At 42.8% G+C, this 20,553-nt stretch overlaps 1 protein-coding gene across 5 annotated transcripts in view; it reads left to right on the top strand.

The window, feature by feature from the left end:
• The first annotated feature begins 9,865 nt into the window (after positions 1-9,865).
• Positions 9,866-20,553, top strand: part of PSIP1 (PC4 and SRSF1 interacting protein 1) — a 524,703-nt gene continuing 514,015 nt past the window's right edge. For 3 of the 5 annotated variants that reach the window (XM_069240070.1, XM_069240030.1, XM_069240049.1), the window contains exons 1-2: positions 9,866-9,916; positions 10,520-10,643. In XM_069240070.1, coding sequence (XP_069096171.1) covers positions 10,572-10,643 — 72 coding nt within the window. In that variant the 5' untranslated portion in view covers positions 9,866-9,916; positions 10,520-10,571. Of the gene's footprint in view, positions 10,176-10,519; positions 10,644-20,553 lie in introns of all 5 variants that reach the window. The other 2 variants (XM_069240059.1, XM_069240039.1) reach the window with 2 other exon arrangements.

Below are 20,553 nucleotides of genomic sequence, written 5' to 3'. Positions count from 1 at the left end.
ACTCTGTGCATCGCGTCCTCTGCAGCTCCTTGGGCTTCTGTGCACTTCTTCCAAATGTTCTTTGTGCACAGCGTAGCCTCGGTCCCCAGCACTCCATCCTGCGATGCACAGCCTTCTGAGTTGTTCTACGGAGGTGTGGGATCCTTCTGTGTAGTGTTGTGACGACTGCACTTTGAAAACTCCTTTGTCCCTGTGTCCTGGGACTCCCGTGGGTGCTGCCTGGTCTTCTGAGGGCTCTCTGAAGTCCTGAGAGCCCTCTGTCTCCTCGGTCCGAGCTGAGACCCCCAGGTCCCTCCTGGGTCCAGGCAGCTCCTCTTTGATGCAAAACACGTACTTGCGTGAACCAAGGCTTGTTAGTGGAATCTAGTGGCGCAAACCACCTGCAACCAACAACTCGACGTGGGACATCTCTTGCACCAAGCAGGAACCCGCAGCTATCTTCTTTGGTGCATTTGTGTACTTTTCTTCCAACCGGAGAATCTACTTTTGCACCTTCTTCCAGGTGGGCAGGGGCTCCTGTTCTTCCTGGACTCTTCATCGACTTCTGGACTTAGTCTCCTCTCTCCACAGGTCTTCAAGGCCAGGAATCCACTGTTGGTTGCTTGCAGTCTTGCTTGGTTCTTGCATAATTCTTCATACGACTTGTAGTGTGTTCTGAGGAAACTTGCTGTACTTTACTCCTGCTTTCCTGGGCTCTGGGGTGGGGTATTTTACATAACTTTGGTGTTTTCCTACACTTCCAGTGCCCCTCTACACACTACACTTTCCTAAGGGGGAATCCGACCTTCGCATTCCACTATTTTAGTATATGGTTTGTGTTGCCCCCAGGCCCATTGCAATCTATTGTGTTTTTCACTGATTGCACTATTCTATGACTGTTTACTTACCTGATTTTGTTTTACTAGTGTATATATTGTGTATAATACTTACCTCCAGAAGGAGTATTTCCTCTAAGATATTTTTGGCATTGTGTCACTAAAATAAAGTACCTTTATTTATGGTAACACTGAGTACTGTATTTTATTGTGTGAAAGTACTGTGTTACTATAGTGGTATTGCAGGAGCTTTGCATGTCTCCTAGTTCAGCATTGGCTCCTCTACTACAGCTACCCCTAGACAGCCTAAGCTAATAGACACTGCCTACATTTCACTAATAAGGGATAACGGGACCTGGTATAAGGTGTAAATACCTTAGGTACCCACTACAAAGTAGGCCAGCCTCCTACAGTGGCATGTAGTTTTGCTGCTAGGGAGTGTCAGCAGTCCTTTGACGGTGGAGAAGGGCTGTGGCTAGCCCATTTGAGAGCTTCTCTGGACATGGTATTACCCAAGGGGTGCACACTCCCTGGGTCCACCAAAGGGCATCTTGGTGGTAACGAGCTAGTACATAGCAGCTGGAAACACTTGTTTTGAATGTTTGCTCCCTGGGATCAGTTGGCTGTCAAGGCATTTCCCCCAAGCTAACCTCACATGGTTAACATTTTCCCAGGGTTACGTAGGGGATGGTAACTTGGCTAGGTCCCTAAAAATGATTCAATGAAGCGAATAAATAACAAAATGGTAAGCTGTTCAGGTCACCCACGTTTACCTGCCCCCCTCTTCCCCTCGCAGCCCCGGGGACCACCACCTCCATGGGGCATTCATTAAACATTGTGGGGGGGGCACACGGGCCCACCACCACCCTGGGAACCACCACCTCCCCGGACTACAAGAGTAATTTAAAACAGGGGCTGATCTCTCCCCCCCAGCTCCAGGGACTGCCACCTCCCCGGGGCACAAGAGTAATTTCATGCAGGGGGGCACCTGGCCCCCCAGACCACCACCTCCTCAGGCTATACTGAGAGAGTGAATGGAGTCCGTTTCAGACCCCCCGAAGCCTGGGGACTACCATCTCCCCAGGGCTATGTACGTTGGAGGGGCCTCCCTTGTGGAGCCACTGATGTCCCTGGGGACCATCAGCCCCAGGGCCAGCTCCTACTATGTCCCAGGGTGCCCACCCCCCGCTGTCAGAAAGCAAACTTTTAATCTGTTTTCCCTGCACGCAAACATGCATGCAGGGAAGACAGATGAAAATATTGCTCCCACAAGTAGGGTGCATCTATTAAAAGCAGCTCCCTGCTAGTGAGAGTAATGCCGTCTCCCACAGGACAAGGAGGGGCGGCTAGGACAGCGGGTACCTTAAGACTCCCCCTGTGGCCCTGTCACTCTCTCTCTCTCTTCTGTCCCATAATGGGATAGAAGAGAGAGAGAAATTGTCATTGCATGGTCTCGACATGCAATGACTTCAAAGAGTTAGACTAGACTAGCAACATGTGTGGTTTGAATGTTAAAGTTATGTTTGATGCAGAACAGTCACTTGTGGCCTAATGGTTAATGTAACAGACCCTCACACTGACAGTTGAGGGTTCTACTCAAGGTATGTCCGTGATCATTTCCCTCCTTAAATTTCTTTTAAACTTCAAAAGTTTAAGAATCATACAGAAAGGTGACCTCACTGTTTTTAATTGACAAATACATTTTTCTTTTCAATTTGTCCAGAAATACCTCATTTTGAGTATATCGTCCATCAAAGCTTTAAAAAATCATCTTTGTCCCTTTCATTCTCTTTCTCTCCCTCTTTCAATCTTTCTTCCACTCACACCCACTCAGACCCTTACGCACCCACTCACAGACCCAGACACTCACATGCATTCACTTACAGACCCACTGAGACCATTGTGCACCCACTCACAGCCCCACTCAGACCCTCACACATCCACTCACAGGCCCACTCAGATTCTCACACACCCAATAACAGACCCACTGTAACTCTCACACACCTACTCATAGACCCACACAGACACTGACACACCCACTCACAGACCCACTAAGACACCCACTCTCACACCCAGACAGGCACTCTCACAGCCACTCTCATACCCAGATACACCCTGTGTAGGAGACTGGCCCTCTATGTTGAGTGCAAAACCAGCACACTGAGTAAAGGGTCCATACGACCACACATTGGTTTACAGAGGTAAAAACTAGACAACCTAATGTTCTAATTTTTATGGTAGCTCAGTCAAGCAGTTAGGTTAATCTTGGAGAAGTGTGAAGCATTTGTTGTACTCTCAGTATCAATAAAGCAAGTCATACACTCAAAAGAATAACTCGAGTCCAAGTTACAAAAATATTTCAGATTTTTATAAAATTATTAAAACCAAGATCAACAAAATCAAGTAAGTACTTTTTAAGTTATTAATTTTTTTAATTTAGCAAAAATAGTCTTTTTGTGTGTAATTATGCACAATTGGAATCAATAAATACTTTAAATATGCATATAAAATCAGGCAATGCTTTACCAATGTCTCCTCTTGCAGGTAGGTCGAGGTCGTCGATGGGCCTTATGGACCAGCTGGGGAAGTTCGGCGGCCTCCGGTTTCGGCAGGAGCAGCTGTAGAAAGGAATAGCTGTAGGTGTGATAGGACCTCTCCCTAGGAAAGGCTTTGTTCTGTGACCCAGAGAGCGTGATCTCTCACCCCAGGGTTCCAGAATCTTGTCTGGTGGTGGCAGGCTGGTTGTGACCGGCCAAAAACCAAGTCAGGGTAGTTAGCTGTTGCAGGGACACCTCTAAGGTGACCCCTGCGTACATTGTGTGCTAAATCCAATATTGGGACCAGTTAGGGTTTATTATTCTGAGTTGTTTGATACCAAACAACCCAGGGTTCAGAGTAGCCATCATGTAGCTGCGAAACTCATACTGACCAGTGTCTAGCACATGCATTTTAAAATGGCTGCTCTGTTCACTTACTATGTCCTAGGTTTGGCAAGGACATAGTAGGGGCATTCTGCTCATGCATCTATGCCCACACATACAATATAGAGCACCCTGCCTTAGGGCTAGAAGGCCTGCCAGAGGGGTGACTTACCTATACTGCATGCAGTGAATAGTGGACAGGCACACAGGCTGTATGCCATGTCAAGTTTGTATTTTAGTATTGCGTCAGAACACTCATACTGAAGTGGCAGTGCTGGGTGTATCTGAATGCATGGCCCTAGAGGGTGGCACAATCAGTGCTGCTGCCCTCAGTGGCCTACCCTTGGTACCCCTATTCCCTGGGTACCTATGTACCATTTACTAGGGACTTATATTTGCAGATAAGGTGTTGCCAATTGTGCCAGTGCATCACAACAGTTTTAGGAAAGAGATCTGGATTAGGGAACCTGGCACGCAGGGGCCCTAGGCAATAACAACTTTGAGATTGCATCAAATACCAGGCAAAAAGTGGGGGGTTACCATGACGAAAGAGGCCTTTTATAAACACCCTGTCACACCTATTCACACACCCAGAGAGATAGGCCAAGGCCAAGTCCCTCTGCGCACATCAAAAAGGCCATGCGTGGCATGGAGTTGGGTGGTTAGGGGGGTTGGCCGCAGGGTCTGGATGCACGCATGGCCGTGGCTAACCGCCGCCACACACCGCTGTGGTTGGATTAACATGTAGTAATGAAAATTACTTTATGTTAAAAAAAAGCAGAAATTCAGTGGAAAAAACAAAGGTTACAGGGATCTTACAGTTATGTTCACATCTTAAACGTACCAAACCATAGAAATTCACCAGTTATCTCAATTAACTATAACTTGTGCCCATGCCATCTACTTCAAATTACTGCACAAATTACAGCACTCATTACATCTTTGATAACATCACTGATGATATCAATGTAATATTTGCAGTAAAAATGTTGACAAAAAAACTGTGAATGGGGGAGGCGTGAGTTATACTTACCTTAGGGCACGAGTTATAGATACTTGAGATAACTCTAACTATAACTGGTGAATTTCTATGGTTTGGTACGTTTAAAATGTGAGCCTAACTATAACGCCCCTGTAACCTTTGATTTTTTTAAGTGAAAATATATATTTTTTTTACACTAATAAAGGATAAAAATATTCTAAAGAGAGGATTGTTGTGGGAAAATATATATCCATATATATACATTACATAGATATCACACTTGGATATCGTTCTCGCCTAAACTACCTCACTTCTCACTGTAACCAGCTGCCTGGAGCTGCAAAGGCTTCCAAATCAGACCTAGACTCGACAAGCTTCAACAGCTGTTCTGAGTCCATTTAAAGGTCACTTTGCTTTACTGACTTCCATGTTAGTTTTGCTCATCAGTTTGTTTGTTTATTCACACAAAGAAGAGCCAATTAAAATAAATTCCTGACAAATTTCCTGAATCCATGGGTGACTAGCTACTCCAGTCCACGATTTTTCTCAACATTGCAGGATTTGTATTTCATGACCATTAATCGAACAAACAAGACTACAAGTCCTAAAAGGCAAAGAAAGAGAAGCTAGTCATGCACAGACCTGTGAAATTTCCCAGGAGTAAAATACATTTTAGAACCATCTAAAAGTACTAAATGATTCTAAAAGTTAACAAACGCCTCACTGGCATGTTGAAAGTAACAATACATTAGAGGTGGCTGGAGGGGTGGCCAAAGTTGAGCAAGATGGAGGCACCTTAGGTTTCTCCAGGTCATCTACCCACAACCATCATCCTTATAATGATGGTCAGCTTTCACCTGCAATAATGAAGGGAAAAAATGTTTGGGTGAAATAAAATATTTGCCAAAGGTCCGTTTACACAGGGAAGCTGCAATTTATCCAGGTTTTCTGTTTCACTTGGTACAAATCAGCTAGTAAATGGAAATATATTTGTATTTTCTTATGTTAAGGCTTTGCTGTTACCGCAGTGTATTTAGATCGAGTGCGCAAGCGCTTTGACCTGTTGTAAGTATTCTGGTTTTATAAACACGCCCGTCACTTTCATTCATTCTTGGGCTTGCCTTTCAAAAATGTAATTTGTAAATGCTTTACGGTTGTCCCACCTTGAGCCTGATTTTATCAAGCCTTGCAGACTGCCCCTGTTAGATGGAATATTACACGATTGCTGATATACTTCAGCGCGGGCAAACTTATTTTTTCTTTTGTTCCCCATTTCATACTGCATGGCAGCCACAGCACTCATAGTGCAAACAGGCACCACAGTGTGAACTCGATCGGCGATATTGAAGCGCTGGTCACACTGTTCATAGTTACCTAATCAGAGTCATTTCTTGTGGCTCTCCTCTTAAAACACTTAAGATTGGTAACTGCTTTACATAAAACAGAAATCCTCAAAGCAGAAGTGGCTCTCACTGCACTTGGGAAACTCACCCCATAATGCTTTGCAGGGAATTACTTTTATAAACATTTTTGCTCATGACTTAGCCTGTGGTGGTCAAAGGACAAAAGGACACCTACAAAACGCTAAGCATGATGTGCTCTTTCTGTCTACATCATCTCTGGGGCCCCACACTAGGTTAGTGGGGACCCCAAAATAATAACCCCTCCCACCAGGGTGTCATTTTAAGTGCTGTTATGGCTGAAGCTTTTGTTTTATATTGGGGGATAGTTTGTGTTCTAAGGGCCTTGTTTGTAATATTATTGATATAGGTATTTTATCTCAGAAAATGTGTAATGCACCTTTAGGTGCTAAGTATATGGTTAGACTGCATTATTTAAAGCCATTTGTTTTTCTTTTTATGTAGTTACATGACCACATTTCTTACAAATGCTATTTTCAAAGTGGTGTTCTCTAGGGGCTGTTCTAAGCATTATTGTCATAGCAACATACTAAATATTCGTGGCACGGAACCTTGCCCCATAATGCTTTGCTGAGCATTACTTATACAAAACATTGTTGCTCATAACTCAGCCTGTGGTGGCCCTAGGGCAACGGGACCACCTTCATAACATTGACCACAATGTGCTCTTTCTGTCTACATCAGCTCTGGGTCCCACAGTACGTTAGTGGGGACTCCAAAATAATGACCCTACTATCATTCATAATCCTTCCAAGTTCTGTCCTAAGAGCAAACTTAGTCGTTTAGTTGTGAGATATTACATTTTATGGGCTTTGTTTGTGATATTATTTGAGTAAGCTTGCTATCATTGAAAAGGTATAATATATTATGTTCTTTTAGGGTTACATATATATAAATATGGTCATCCTATCTTATTTACTCACATTCTTGTATTCATGTGGTGATGTTCTCTAAGGGCTGACTATACAGTAACATTACCATGTTTCTTCCAAAAGCCAATTTTATTGTTAAGTTCTCTAGGTGCTGTTCTGAGCATTGCAGTCAACATACTAAAGTATCTGTGGCACAAAAACTTGCCACATCATGCTTTGCAGGGCATTACTTTTACAAAACATTTTCCTCATGACTCAGCATGTGGTGGTCCTAGGAAAATGGGACCACCTTCAGAATACTCTGTATACATCATCTCTGGGTTCCCATATTAGGTTAGTGGGGACACCAAAATATTAGCTCCTCCCACCATTCACTGTCGTTTAAGCTTTCTCATGCCTAGAACTTTTGTTCTACAGCTGAGAGGTTTTGTTTTAAAGGCCTTATTTGTAATATCATTGCAGTAGGCCTGCTAGCCCTAAAAACACAATCTAGGGGCTAAGTATGTGGTTGCACTGCATTACTTTCTCCTGTTTTTTTCACAGGGTTATACCCTGTAGGGGCTAACAATATGGTTACATGACATGACATGTTTCTTACAAATGATATTTTTGTTATGGTGCCCTCTAGGGGCTATTTTTAGCATTACAGTCTAATGCCAAAAGTTTATTTCTGATAAAGGTTTATATGATAATTGAATATGTTTTAATACTCTCTCCTTATTACAATTATGACCATGATTCTGGCCAACTTAACATCCTTATTACACTATGACTGTTTGAACACTCTTGATATGCTTGGGTGACCCTTCTAGTTTATTTCTCCTCTGTGCTGTCTTGTGTCTTTTTTGGGGAATGGTGTTAGCCAGCCAGCAACTCTGATGGCAGGGTGATGAAAGTGGTATTCTATTGGAGTTAGCATGGCAGATTTAAATTAGGATGCTAAATGACAAAGTTTTCATTTTTGCAACAGATAGAGGAAGAAGGGAAATGGAAGTGCTTTAGCTATTTGCAGGACCACTGGAATTATGTGGTTGGAAAGGGCAAAATTATGAGGCAGGGTTGACCAATTTTTGTGGCAAGAAAAGTCCCGTTATAAATTTACAATGACAATAGCTCTAACTCAAGCAAATGCGAGACTTATTGCATTGCAAATAGTTGTTTCTGTAGTTTCTAAATATAGAGCAGCCTCCACACAAAGTATGAGCACTTATTGAGCACCAGTTACATTGCACAAGGTAACGTTTGTTGTTTATAGACAGGAGATTAAGGGGCATATTTTTCTTGAGCCCTTTACCGCCCCACCCACCACCACGTGTGTGTCGCATTTAAAATACGGCTCACCGTGGCGCAGGGTAGGGGGCAAAAGCTTCATTTTTTATGATGCTATTGATATACCCTGCAGGATTAGCACCAAAATGGTGTGCCCCCTTTTAACGCTTGCTCTGAGCAGGTGTTAAAAGTGCTGAAACAAATGATGCAAGGAAATCTGTTAGATTTCCTTGCGCCTTTTTTTTCAGGCCCCTCTAACGGGGGAACTCCCCCTTTGCATACATTATGCCTGGCGCAGGTATAATGTAGCGCAAAGGGTTACAAAGTCACACAACGGATGCATTGTGCCACTTTGTATATATGGCACGATTATTATGGGCAAAAAATGACACTGTGTCAGTAGATGGCGCTAGTAGATCAGATCATAAATGTGCCCCTGTGTGATTTGCCCAGAATCACAGGATGGTGAGCAGAGGCAGACTCAATCTGATTCAACAGTTACACAGTAGGCATTTCTAACTGTAACATCACATCCTGGGTCTAGAGAGGAAAGCGGGCAAGCAGAAGCCACATTAAAGGTCGGCTCGCTATGGGTTCGAGGTTCCAGCAGGACCCCAAGCTGAGTCACAGCCAGGCTCGCGCTTTCAGTGGCTTGACAACCTCTACTACATCAGCCCTGCCACATTTCCTAGGTCCATGCGTGATGTTCTACTTCATTCTAGGGTTTTTCTTTTAATTTTGGGACTTTTAGTCTTGCTTTTCCAATATAAAACAAGGATTACAAGTCCCGGAATGTAAAGAAAAAACCTCGAGTGGAGCAACAAAATACGCACGGACCTGGGGAAACTTGCCAGCTATGCTACATACTATGGTTTATGAAATCCGATTGAAACACTGCCTCAGTCCTTTTGTCAAACTTTCAACAATTAACAAATGGCCGGAATTTTTCACTACCTTCTTTTCGAGGTCCGCTAATCAACAAACAGGAGTTCTCGAAAAACATTCTGCTGTTTTAATTGACTTAACATCACGCTTAGCTGCCAAGGGGCCCTAATGACATTAAACAGCCACTCGTGGCCTTTTAGTTAACATACTTGCACAGCTGAAATTTTAAATGTGTCGCATATAAAAAATAACCAGCCCACTTGGCAAGTACAAAAGAGCTTATTTAAAGCAAAAAGGAACTAGAGCCTGATGTACGCGAAAAATAACTTCCGTTTGAAACTTGTAGTAGGATTCGCTTCAACGAAGCTAATCGGTCGAGACGAGAATTGAGAACCGAATAAAAAGCAAGCAATAAAAAATATTGCACAAGGACTGCCAGTATCAGACGTCACTCAGTTCATTCTTCAGCCAAACACAACCTGTCCCTTAACACGTGGGTAAATAGCTCCCGCCAAATGACAGACGACTGCTAGGGCAGTGTTTATACACAGGAGAGGAGAGACACGTGCGGACTCAGCTACCAATTATCACGTTGGAATGTTGTGCAGCGCACTGGGATTGGCTGAATTGCTGACTATACTCCAATCCTAGGTTATGTTACGCAGAATAAATCCCTCCCACCTTATACGACTCCCAAGATAAATTCGATAACGGGATTGGGTATTTGTTGTGCGACCCGGATGTAGTGATGGTACGGGTAAACGTTATTCTTTATAATGGCAATAACGGACATTATATATTAGATTCAATTCACGGACTCCCTGTGTATGTAGCGGATATGTGTCACTTCACATAAGCCAACCAGAGGCTTCTCTAAGTTGGTCCCAGCAGACAGACTGCGCGCAGCTCCAATTCGTAGACATCACGTATTGGAACGATTTGGAAAAATCTATTGACAGCTATATGAATACGCAGTTGAGAGCATACAGAGAACCGTAGTGGAAAAGCAGGCACGTCCACTCCTGTTGGATTGTGTGATGCTTGTTCGCTGCTTGATCAGCCCCTCCCGCCTCCCAAAACACCTCATCGTGCCGCCCTAAAGAAGCGCTCTGGCGTAACCCCCACATTTATTCGGTTGCGCTTTGTGAGATCAGGGGCCCACTCTGACGATTAAAATCCTCTTCACCACTGTTTGTAATGCACTGCCCAGTGGCGACAGGCAAACCTTTTATGCACGCATTCGTTGCTAGCCTTTACATTTACAGCCGCTCCCACTGCCACGGTGTGCAAGAATAGTGGAATTACCACCGGCAGCGAAAGGAAATAACCACTTATATTATTTTCTTCTCTGCAGGGGAAACTTTGTTACTAACATCTGCTTGCTGCCAGCGGTCAGCGAAGTCGCCATGAGTCGCAACTTCAAGCCCGGAGACCTTATCTTTGCAAAGATGAAAGGCTTTCCACACTGGCCTGCACGTGTAAGTCTTGTTCCCACCTGCCCCGTGTTCCCTTATAACTCCTCTCACGCCCCTGGTTATAATAGTTTACTACACTAAACACTTTTCATGGTTAAGGTTTCAGAAAAGCCATTGCCTCAATATTCATATTTTACCTATCGAGTCCTTATCGTATTTGCTTCAGACAGCAATCGAACCATGACAGTTTGGTATTAGGAAAAATACTTAAGCATGATCCGTGGAGCCCACTCACTTCATGATCGTCTCTTTTTTTAGTGGCAAAAAAGCTTTGATGTGCTCGTTCGTACTGTGCCACTTTCTACTGAATATGCCGACTTCTCGAGGAACGTTGAATTATAAACGTTTTCTTTTCCTTTACTTGTTATTATTTGTTGTATTGAGGACTGAAAAATTGAGAGAAAAAAACAATCGAGGTTTGGTTACTGAGCCAGCAGCCTACCACTTTAACGGTTGTTTGGCTTTAGTAATTTATTACAACATTGCACTGGCATTACTGTAAATGTCTATAGTGTGCTTGTTGGCACAATTAATGTAAAATTGAGTAGTTTTGTTTTCTCTTGTTCTTTTGTGAATGCAATTCGAGGGGGTGTGGATTTATTCACAAGCCCAGTCGTTATGTTTTGGTGGAGACTCATCGATATATGTGAAACTACAGAGCTTGTAATGTGCAGACATGTTAGGACTTTAATTGGTTGTTTACATATGTTTTTACTATACGGAATTATTTTTAACGTATCATTTTAAGTGTATTTTGCAAATGCATTACCCGTGTTTAGAACTGTAAGGCGAATTGTTGAAACAATAAAGATAATTCTGATTATTATGTGTTACTACCTAGCGCTTGTTGACTTCTACGCATTTACTTGGTACACTGAGTAAACGTAGAAGCTGAAAGCTAAATCATTTTTTCTGTAGGTGGTGTGCCAACTAAATCACCTTGATGGGTTTGGAATAATTTATGGTGCACTCTGCGCTCTGACTGCTAAGTGCCTGCCTAGAAGTTTAGTCTGTGCCGTAAAAATGAACTCAGTTGTGTCTATTGAAAGAACTTCCTGTAATACGTTTGGCCGTTATGGGCATTATGCTGAAGGCTATACAGGGAAACCAGTGGTAAGCCATCAAAAAGGAGGCAAGTGTTATGGAGAGAAGCAACGAACAAATTTAGGTAGAAGGGGTACTTACTTCAAGTCCGTGAGAGTGAATGCATTGCAGGGATGTGTGGGACAGGAGAAAGAGTTCTAGATCCTTTGGGGAGTCTTGTTTGCCATTCTTTGGATCCTGGGTAACTGAAGTCTTGTCTTCATGGTAATGGATCTACTCGAAGTTCCAAGTTTCCTCACTAGATATGCTTTTTTTCTTTATTATTTAAGACTGTTCCCTTCAATGCCGACTACTCTAATTAAAATTATTAGATTGGAGCTCTGTGGGAAAACCAGGTGGGTAGCTGAATTAATTTTTCTGTGCATGTCTCTTACTTTGCATCTCGATTTAAGTCCAAACAACTAGTGCCTTATAATACAGGAATAATATTCCTTATTTTGTAGTGGTGGATTAAGTCTTTTGGTCAGCTGAATGGTTATAATGTCGATGTTCCACTAGCAAGGTTTATAGCTGATTTTAGGATTGTGGCATACAAAAGTCCAGCATAGCTGACCAACTCTTAATTAGAGAAAGGCAATTTATTTGGAATTTGTGACTTATACTACAATAGCCACTCTTGTCTCATTACTCACGACCAATTAACATGTCTTATTATGATTTACAAATATCGGCCACTAAGGTACCTAGCGCTGGCTGACTTCTATGCATTAAATTGGTATACTGAGTAAACGTAGATACTGAAAGCTAAGTCATTTTTTGTATAGGTGGTCTGCCAACTAAATCACATTGATGGGTTTAGAAGAATTTATGGTGCACACTGCGCTCTGACTGCAAAGTGCCTGCCTAGAAGTTTAGTCTGTGCAGTAAAAATGAACTCAGTTGAGTCTATTGACAGAACTTCCAGTGATAAGTTTGTCAGTTATGGGGATTATGCTAAAGGATATACAGAGAAACAAGTGGTAAACCATCAAAAAGGAAGCAAGTGTTATGGAGAGAAGCAATGAACACATTTAGGTAGAAGGGGTGCTTACTTCAAGTCCATGAGAGTGAATGCATTGCAGGGCTGTGTGGGGAAGTAGAAAGAGTTCTAGATCCTTTGGGGAGTCTTGTTTGCAATTCTTTCGAACCTGGGTAACTGAAGTCTTGCCTTCATGGTAATGGGTCTACTCGAAGTTCCAAGTTTCCTCACTAGATATGGTTTATTTATTTTTATTTTTTGGAAGACTGCTCCTTTGCTCCTTTCAAGGCCGACTACTCTAATTAAAATTGTTAGATTGGAGCTCTGTGGTATATTTAGGTGGGTAGCAGCATTCATTTTTCTTTGCATGTCTCTTACTTTGCATCTCGATTTAATTCCAAACAGCTAGTGCCTTAAAATACAGGAATAATCTTTCTTATTTTGTAGTGGTGGATTAAGTCTTTTGGTCTGCTGAATGGTTATAATGTCGATGTTCCACTAGCAAGGTTTATAGCTAATTTTCGGATTGTGGGATACAAAAGTCCTGCGTAGCCAACCAACTCTTGATTAGAGAAAGGCATTTATTTGGAATATGTGACTTATACTACAGTGGCCACTCTTGTCTCATTACTCACGACCAATTAACATGTCTTATTATGATTTACAAATATCGGCCACTAAGGTACCTAGCGCTGGCTGACTTCTATGCATTAAATTGGTATACTGAGTAAACGTAGATACTGAAAGCTAAGTCATTTTTTGTATAGGTGGTCTGCCAACTAAATCACATTGATGGGTTTAGAAGAATTTATGGTGCACACTGCGCTCTGACTGCAAAGTGCCTGCCTAGAAGTTTAGTCTGTGCAGTAAAAATGAACTCAGTTGAGTCTATTGACAGAACTTCCAGTGATAAGTTTGTCAGTTATGGGGATTATGCTAAAGGATATACAGAGAAACAAGTGGTAAACCATCAAAAAGGAAGCAAGTGTTATGGAGAGAAGCAATGAACACATTTAGGTAGAAGGGGTGCTTACTTCAAGTCCATGAGAGTGAATGCATTGCAGGGCTGTGTGGGGAAGTAGAAAGAGTTCTAGATCCTTTGGGGAGTCTTGTTTGCAATTCTTTCGAACCTGGGTAACTGAAGTCTTGCCTTCATGGTAATGGGTCTACTCGAAGTTCCAAGTTTCCTCACTAGATATGGTTTATTTATTTTTATTTTTTTGAAGACTGCTCCTTTGCTCCTTTCAAGGCCGACTACTCTAATTAAAATTGTTAGATTGGAGCTCTGTGGTATATTTAGGTGGGTAGCAGCATTCATTTTTCTTTGCATGTCTCTTACTTTGCATCTCGATTTAATTCCAAACAGCTAGTGCCTTAAAATACAGGAATAATATTCCTTATTTTGTAGTGGTGGATAAAGTCTTTTGGTCTGCTGAATGGTTATAATGTCGATGTTCCACTAGCAAGGTTTATAGCTGATTTTAGGATTGTGGCATACAAAAGTCCAGCATAGCTGACCAACTCTTAATTAGAGAAAGGCAATTTATTTGGAATTTGTGACTTATACTACAATAGCCACTCTTGTCTCATTACTCACGACCAATTAACATGTCTTATTATGATTTACAAATATCGGCCACTAAGGTACCTAGCGCTGGCTGACTTCTATGCATTAAATTGGTATACTGAGTAAACGTAGATACTGAAAGCTAAGTCATTTTTTGTATAGGTGGTCTGCCAACTAAATCACATTGATGGGTTTAGAAGAATTTATGGTGCACACTGCGCTCTGACTGCAAAGTGCCTGCCTAGAAGTTTAGTCTGTGCAGTAAAAATGAACTCAGTTGAGTCTATTGACAGAACTTCCAGTGATAAGTTTGTCAGTTATGGGGATTATGCTAAAGGATATACAGAGAAACAAGTGGTAAACCATCAAAAAGGAAGCAAGTGTTATGGAGAGAAGCAATGAACACATTTAGGTAGAAGGGGTGCTTACTTCAAGTCCATGAGAGTGAATGCATTGCAGGGCTGTGTGGGGAAGTAGAAAGAGTTCTAGATCCTTTGGGGAGTCTTGTTTGCAATTCTTTCGAACCTGGGTAACTGAAGTCTTGCCTTCATGGTAATGGGTCTACTCGAAGTTCCAAGTTTCCTCACTAGATATGGTTTATTTATTTTTATTTTTTGGAAGACTGCTCCTTTGCTCCTTTCAAGGCCGACTACTCTAATTAAAATTGTTAGATTGGAGCTCTGTGGTATATTTAGGTGGGTAGCAGCATTCATTTTTCTTTGCATGTCTCTTACTTTGCATCTCGATTTAATTCCAAACAGCTAGTGCCTTAAAATACAGGAATAATCTTTCTTATTTTGTAGTGGTGGATTAAGTCTTTTGGTCTGCTGAATGGTTATAATGTCGATGTTCCACTAGCAAGGTTTATAGCTAATTTTCGGATTGTGGGATACAAAAGTCCTGCGTAGCCAACCAACTCTTGATTAGAGAAAGGCATTTATTTGGAATATGTGACTTATACTACAGTGGCCACTCTTGTCTCACGAATCACGACCAATTAAAATGTCGTATTATGATTTACACAATTACGACAAATAAGGTTTGTACAGTTACTTCCCTTTGAGACGCCAGCTAAATTGAGAACATGCATGGTCAGTTCTGAAGCACTGTTATTTAATTGTTTAAATGTATTTTATTGGACGGTTCTCTTTTTTTAACCTTTTAGAGGAGAAAATGTTTGGCTCCTATCAAACGTTATAAAAATAGACAGAGTGGAGACAGTTTGCTTGATTATGAAGATGATGAACGTGCTTTGACGTTGCAGTCGATTTAGAATTTTCACTCATTTCATATGGGAGCAAATATGTTGTGATTTTTTTTGTTCTGTCTGGATATAGTTAAGTGAATGAATGTTAAATTTAATTAAGGAAATTAAATCAAGTCGTTCGATTGCAAAGTGAGTAAAAATATTTAGTTCATTTTTCCAAAACAGTGTTGCACTGCCAGGTTAATGCAGCCTAAAAAAATGAGGCTGCTTTTATGTTCTGTATGTTGTGTGATTAAATTGTTAAGTGACACCATACTGTCGATTGAGGGTCGCTTTAGTGTTTGACTAGCAAAATAAGCAATAAAGTGACTTTTCTGTTCTTGAGTGCCCTGTTTTGCACTGCACCCGACAGAAATGAATACAGCTTGCTTAAAGTAATTTGAGTAAAGTATGTTGCCGCAAATTTAATATAATCTGAAAAACGCTTCACCTTTTTTATTGCTGGACATACCAGTGTCAATGTAATATAATGAAAGAAAGTCAATAAATTTGAGCTTGTCATTTTATGACGCAATATTTTCTTTTGCCATGATTTAGCAGAGCATGGACTATTTAAATACCCTCATTAGGGACAGAAGAACTTATAGTCCCAAATCATAATTCTTTTTTGAACACAGTTTTACAGTTCTAGGTACTCGGAGGCATATTTATAAGCCCCTAGCCCCACTGGAGCGTCACTTTACGTGACGCTCCAGTGGCCCTACCCTCTGCTCCATATTTACAAGGAGGTGTAGCGTGACGTTATGTGGTGTTACACCTCCTTGTAAATATAGCCCCCTCTGCAGTTATCTGCGTCAGAAGGGCGTGCAATGGGTGTTGCTGTGGGCATGCCACAACAACACCCATTGCATTTTGATGCTTCCCCAGATTTGCAAGATTTCGTAAAGCTGAGGCAGCTCCAAAACCCAACGCCACCCCTAGGGTTGGGGTTAGCAAGGCACAATGAGGAGGAATGCTTTTATTCCTCCTCGTTTTTTGCTCTTTCTATGCGCGCTGCATTCTGCAGCACGCATAGAAAGAGCAAAATGCCAGAAATGTTTGTTTATGTGCGGGTAGGTGTCCCTTCCTGCACATAAACATTCATTTGAAAATTAGGCTTTGGAACTTCTGTGTGTGCTGCATTCTGGAGCACACATAGAAATGCCAAGCACCATTAGTGATTGTTTATGTGCGGGAAGGGACACCTTGTTGCACATAAACAATCACACCCCTCAACTCAGACATCCTTACACAATGGTGCAAGGATGCCTGCGTTGGGAGCGAAATTTAGCGCCAGCGCAGGGGACACCACAGGGGTGCGCCTTATTCACTTAAGTACGGCGCATCCCTGCGTTGTGAAAATGACAGAGCGCAGCGCTGCCAATTTTTTGGCGCAGCGTCACACTCTGTTATTTTCACGTAAATATAGGCCTAGGTTTTTTTTAAAAGGTAAAATTCTAGGACCAGGGAAACGTAGTTTGATGAAAGGAGGACTCGGTCATAGCTTCAGAAGAGTTCCAGCCAATGTAATGATTCGAAAACAGACAGCAAAGAGGACGTTTATACAATTCATTCAGTTATACCTTGGGGTCATTAAATATTTCTTACTGATATGTATATTCCTCATACTTTTATTGTAGTGCTAAAATGGTTGAAACGTATCAGCAAGTCGGCTTTCTTTGACTATTTTGATTATTTGTCTATACAGTATCTTAAACTCAACAATGTAGTACAAAAAAGTAACTTCAAAATGATATTTTACACTTGAACACTATGCTTGACCCTGTTTGTCTACCCAGGTTCCTCAGATTTACAGGGTGGTTCTAACCTTGTTTTGGTCAAGTAACTAAGAAACCATGTAATGCACAAAAACCACTTTAATGCAGTCCAATACATTCAAAGTAATTGGAGTGAAGTGATATAGAGGGGCTGATGGGAGTGGCAAGATAATACCACCGACTAATCAGAAATGATCTAATCAGGGGAAAGTTGTTTACTTGGACCACCTGGTTGGTGGAGACCAAATACAACCCCTCCAACCTAAGATTCAGACTATTCTGGCTTGGGAAGCTCCCACCACCCAGGCACAGTCAGGGCATTCCTTGGTGTGTCTGGGTACAATGGGAGATTTGTGAAGGACTATGGCACTATAGTTGCCTCCCCCACAGAGCTAACCTCCAAGAAAATGCCCAAAAAGGTCAAATGGACAGTGAGTTGTCAAAAGGCCTTTGACACTTTGAAGAAGTGCTCTGCTCCAGTCCTACAAGCACCAGACTACTCCAGGCAATTCATAGTCCAAACAGATGCTTCTGAAATGGGGATAGGAGCGGTCCTTTCCCAGAAAAATGATGATGGACATGACTAGCCAGCTGCTTTTATAAGAAAGAAACTACTCCTTAGGGAACAAAATTGGAGTGCCATAGAGAAGGAAGCCTTTGCTGTGGTGTGGGCCCTGAAGAAGCTGAGACCATGCCTGTTTGGCTCTCACTTTGTAGTTCAGACTGACCCCAGGCCTCTCAGATGGCTACAGCAGATGAAGGGTGAAAACCCCAAACTACCTAGGTGGGTAGTGAAATGGACTTTCAAATAAAACACAGACCTGGGACTGCCCATGCCAATGCAGATGGCCTTTTCAGGTTCTTCCGCTTAGATGATGAAGACTCACTAGGGAAAGGGTATTTCATCCTCTTTCATTTGGAGGGGGGGGAGGGGGGGGAGTGTGAGAAAAGGCCTTCTTTTGACATGGTTAGCCCCACACTTTTTGCCTGATGTATGATGTAGCCTAGAAATTGATAGTGCCTAGGGCTCCTGCTAACCAGGTTCCCTGGGCCAGAGCTCTTTCCCTAAACTGTTGTGATGCATTGGCACAATTGGAGACACCCTTGGCTGCCACCATAAGTCCTTAGTAAATGGTACTTAGGTGCCGAGGGCAGGGGGTGCCAAGGGTAGGACCCTGAGGGCAGAAGCACTGATTGTGCCACCCTCTAGGGCCCTGCATTCAGGTGGACCCAGCTCTGCCATTGAAGGCAGAGTGCCCTGATGCAAACCTAAAAGGGAAAACTCGACATGGCATACTACTACTGTGCCCTGTCCATTCCACACTGCATACTACATAGGCAAGTCACCCCTCTAGCAGGCCTTCAGCACTAAGGCAGGGTGCACTGTATTGTATGTGAGGGCATAGCTGCATGAGCAATATGCCCCCACTTTGTCTTTGCCAAACCTGGGAAATAGTAAGTGAACAGAACAACCATTTTAAAATGCATGTGTTAGACACTGGTCAGTACGAATTTCACAGCAACATGATGGGCACTTTTAACCCTGGGTTGTTTAGTATCAAACAACTCAGAATGATAAATCCACACTGGCGCCAGTGTTGGATTTATTATAAAAGATACCCATGGGTCACCTTAGAGGTGCCCCTGCAAAAGCTAACTACCCTGGCATTGTTGCTGACTGGTTCTATCCAGCCTCCCACCTCCAGACACCCAATCTACAAACCTTGGGGGAGAGATCTGTCTCTGTGATTTATAGAGCAAAGCCCTTCCTGGGTGGAGGTGCCAACACCCCCTTTCTCAGGAATGTGCACTGCCCTGGCGGTATTCTTCAAAGGGCTAATCGCCTTTAAAACTCGACCTCCAGGCCTGCTGCTAGCAGCAGATGGTAACCCCCATGCAAACCACCACTTTTGGCAGGAGCAATGGCAGGAAAATCAAAGGGTAGGAGGAGTGGCCTCATCTGGCATGCACCACCCCTGAGATGTTGCCTGCGAGTTAAGCACTTCATTTAATTTTCCTCCATCTTGGATGGAAGGAAACAGCCAATCAGGGATAGGGAAGTGACCCCTCTCACAGGAATTGGTCACTTTAGCGGGTGTAGCCACCCAAAGGTAGGTGACCCATTGGTCACTACCAGGTTCCCACTAAATGCAGTATGTAGTGGGCATCGCTAGACCAGGAAATCAGATTCGATGCACAAAAGACGACCAGCACCAAGAAGATCCAAGGCACAAGAACTGTGGACCTACTGCAACAAAGAAAAGGCACCAAACCCTGCCTGCTGCACCCAGTCCACAACAATTGCAGTTGAGGAGCTGCTGGACAACTGGACAAACTCTAAAGAACCCCAGAGAACCTCCAGGCTTCGAAAATCGCCTATATAACCCCCGCCAGAGTGTAGATACAACTCTACTACAGCAAAAAAAAACAGCAAGCCAGTGAGGGTCCCAAACGGGGCACCGCAGCTGGATCAAACAAAACACCAATGACCGCAAGGACAAACCCTGCTAGTGTGCCAAGTTTGGTGGCAATGCACTCTGCAGTGGTCAAACCGTACAATACCCTGGGTATTGGTTGGTTAACGTCGGACACCAAGAAAACCAGCCCTCCTGGGGCTGAAAAAGGCCATGGAGGAAGCCTCAGTCAAGAGCCTTCAGGAACACTGGACCTCCCGCCAGAGGTCCTGCAAACGACCCTTGAACTAACTTACCTCCTGCTTCTGAGGGCATTCTTGCACACAGCCCCTGGCTCACCAATTCGCTCTGCACCCAGCTGCCCTGTGCCGTGCACTGAAGAACAAGCTGCGAACTCGACACTCCAAAGGGCCCCCAAGGAACCATTGTTAAACTTACCTGTGCAGTGTTTTTCCAAGTGGTGCCCCGCAGTGGCCCTGCACCAGTTCCAGAGACCTGCTCTTGCCATAACTGGTAGCCACCCGATCTTGTCCAGCTGGCACAGTGTGCCTACTGAGGAACTTGACCAACCTGCAAAAGAAGAACTTGGTAAACCAGCTGTACAATTTGATATGTATTTTTAAATGTGATCTTCCGTTGATTATTATGGTGCATAATTATGCACAAAAAGACTATTTTTATTAAGCTTCAAAAAATATCTCAATGTACTTAACCAGTTTTAATGATCTTAGACTTAAAAATTACATAAAAATCAGAAGTATTTTTATTAATTGGTCTTGAGTTATTCCTTTGAGTGTTTGAGTTGCAAGATTGATGCTGTGAGTACAACAAATGTTTTGCACTTCT

Source organism: Pleurodeles waltl, chromosome 1_2, assembly GCF_031143425.1.
Source record: "Pleurodeles waltl isolate 20211129_DDA chromosome 1_2, aPleWal1.hap1.20221129, whole genome shotgun sequence".
Lineage (NCBI taxonomy): Eukaryota > Metazoa > Chordata > Amphibia > Caudata > Salamandridae > Pleurodeles > Pleurodeles waltl.
This window is presented reverse-complemented; position numbering and strand designations above follow the sequence as displayed.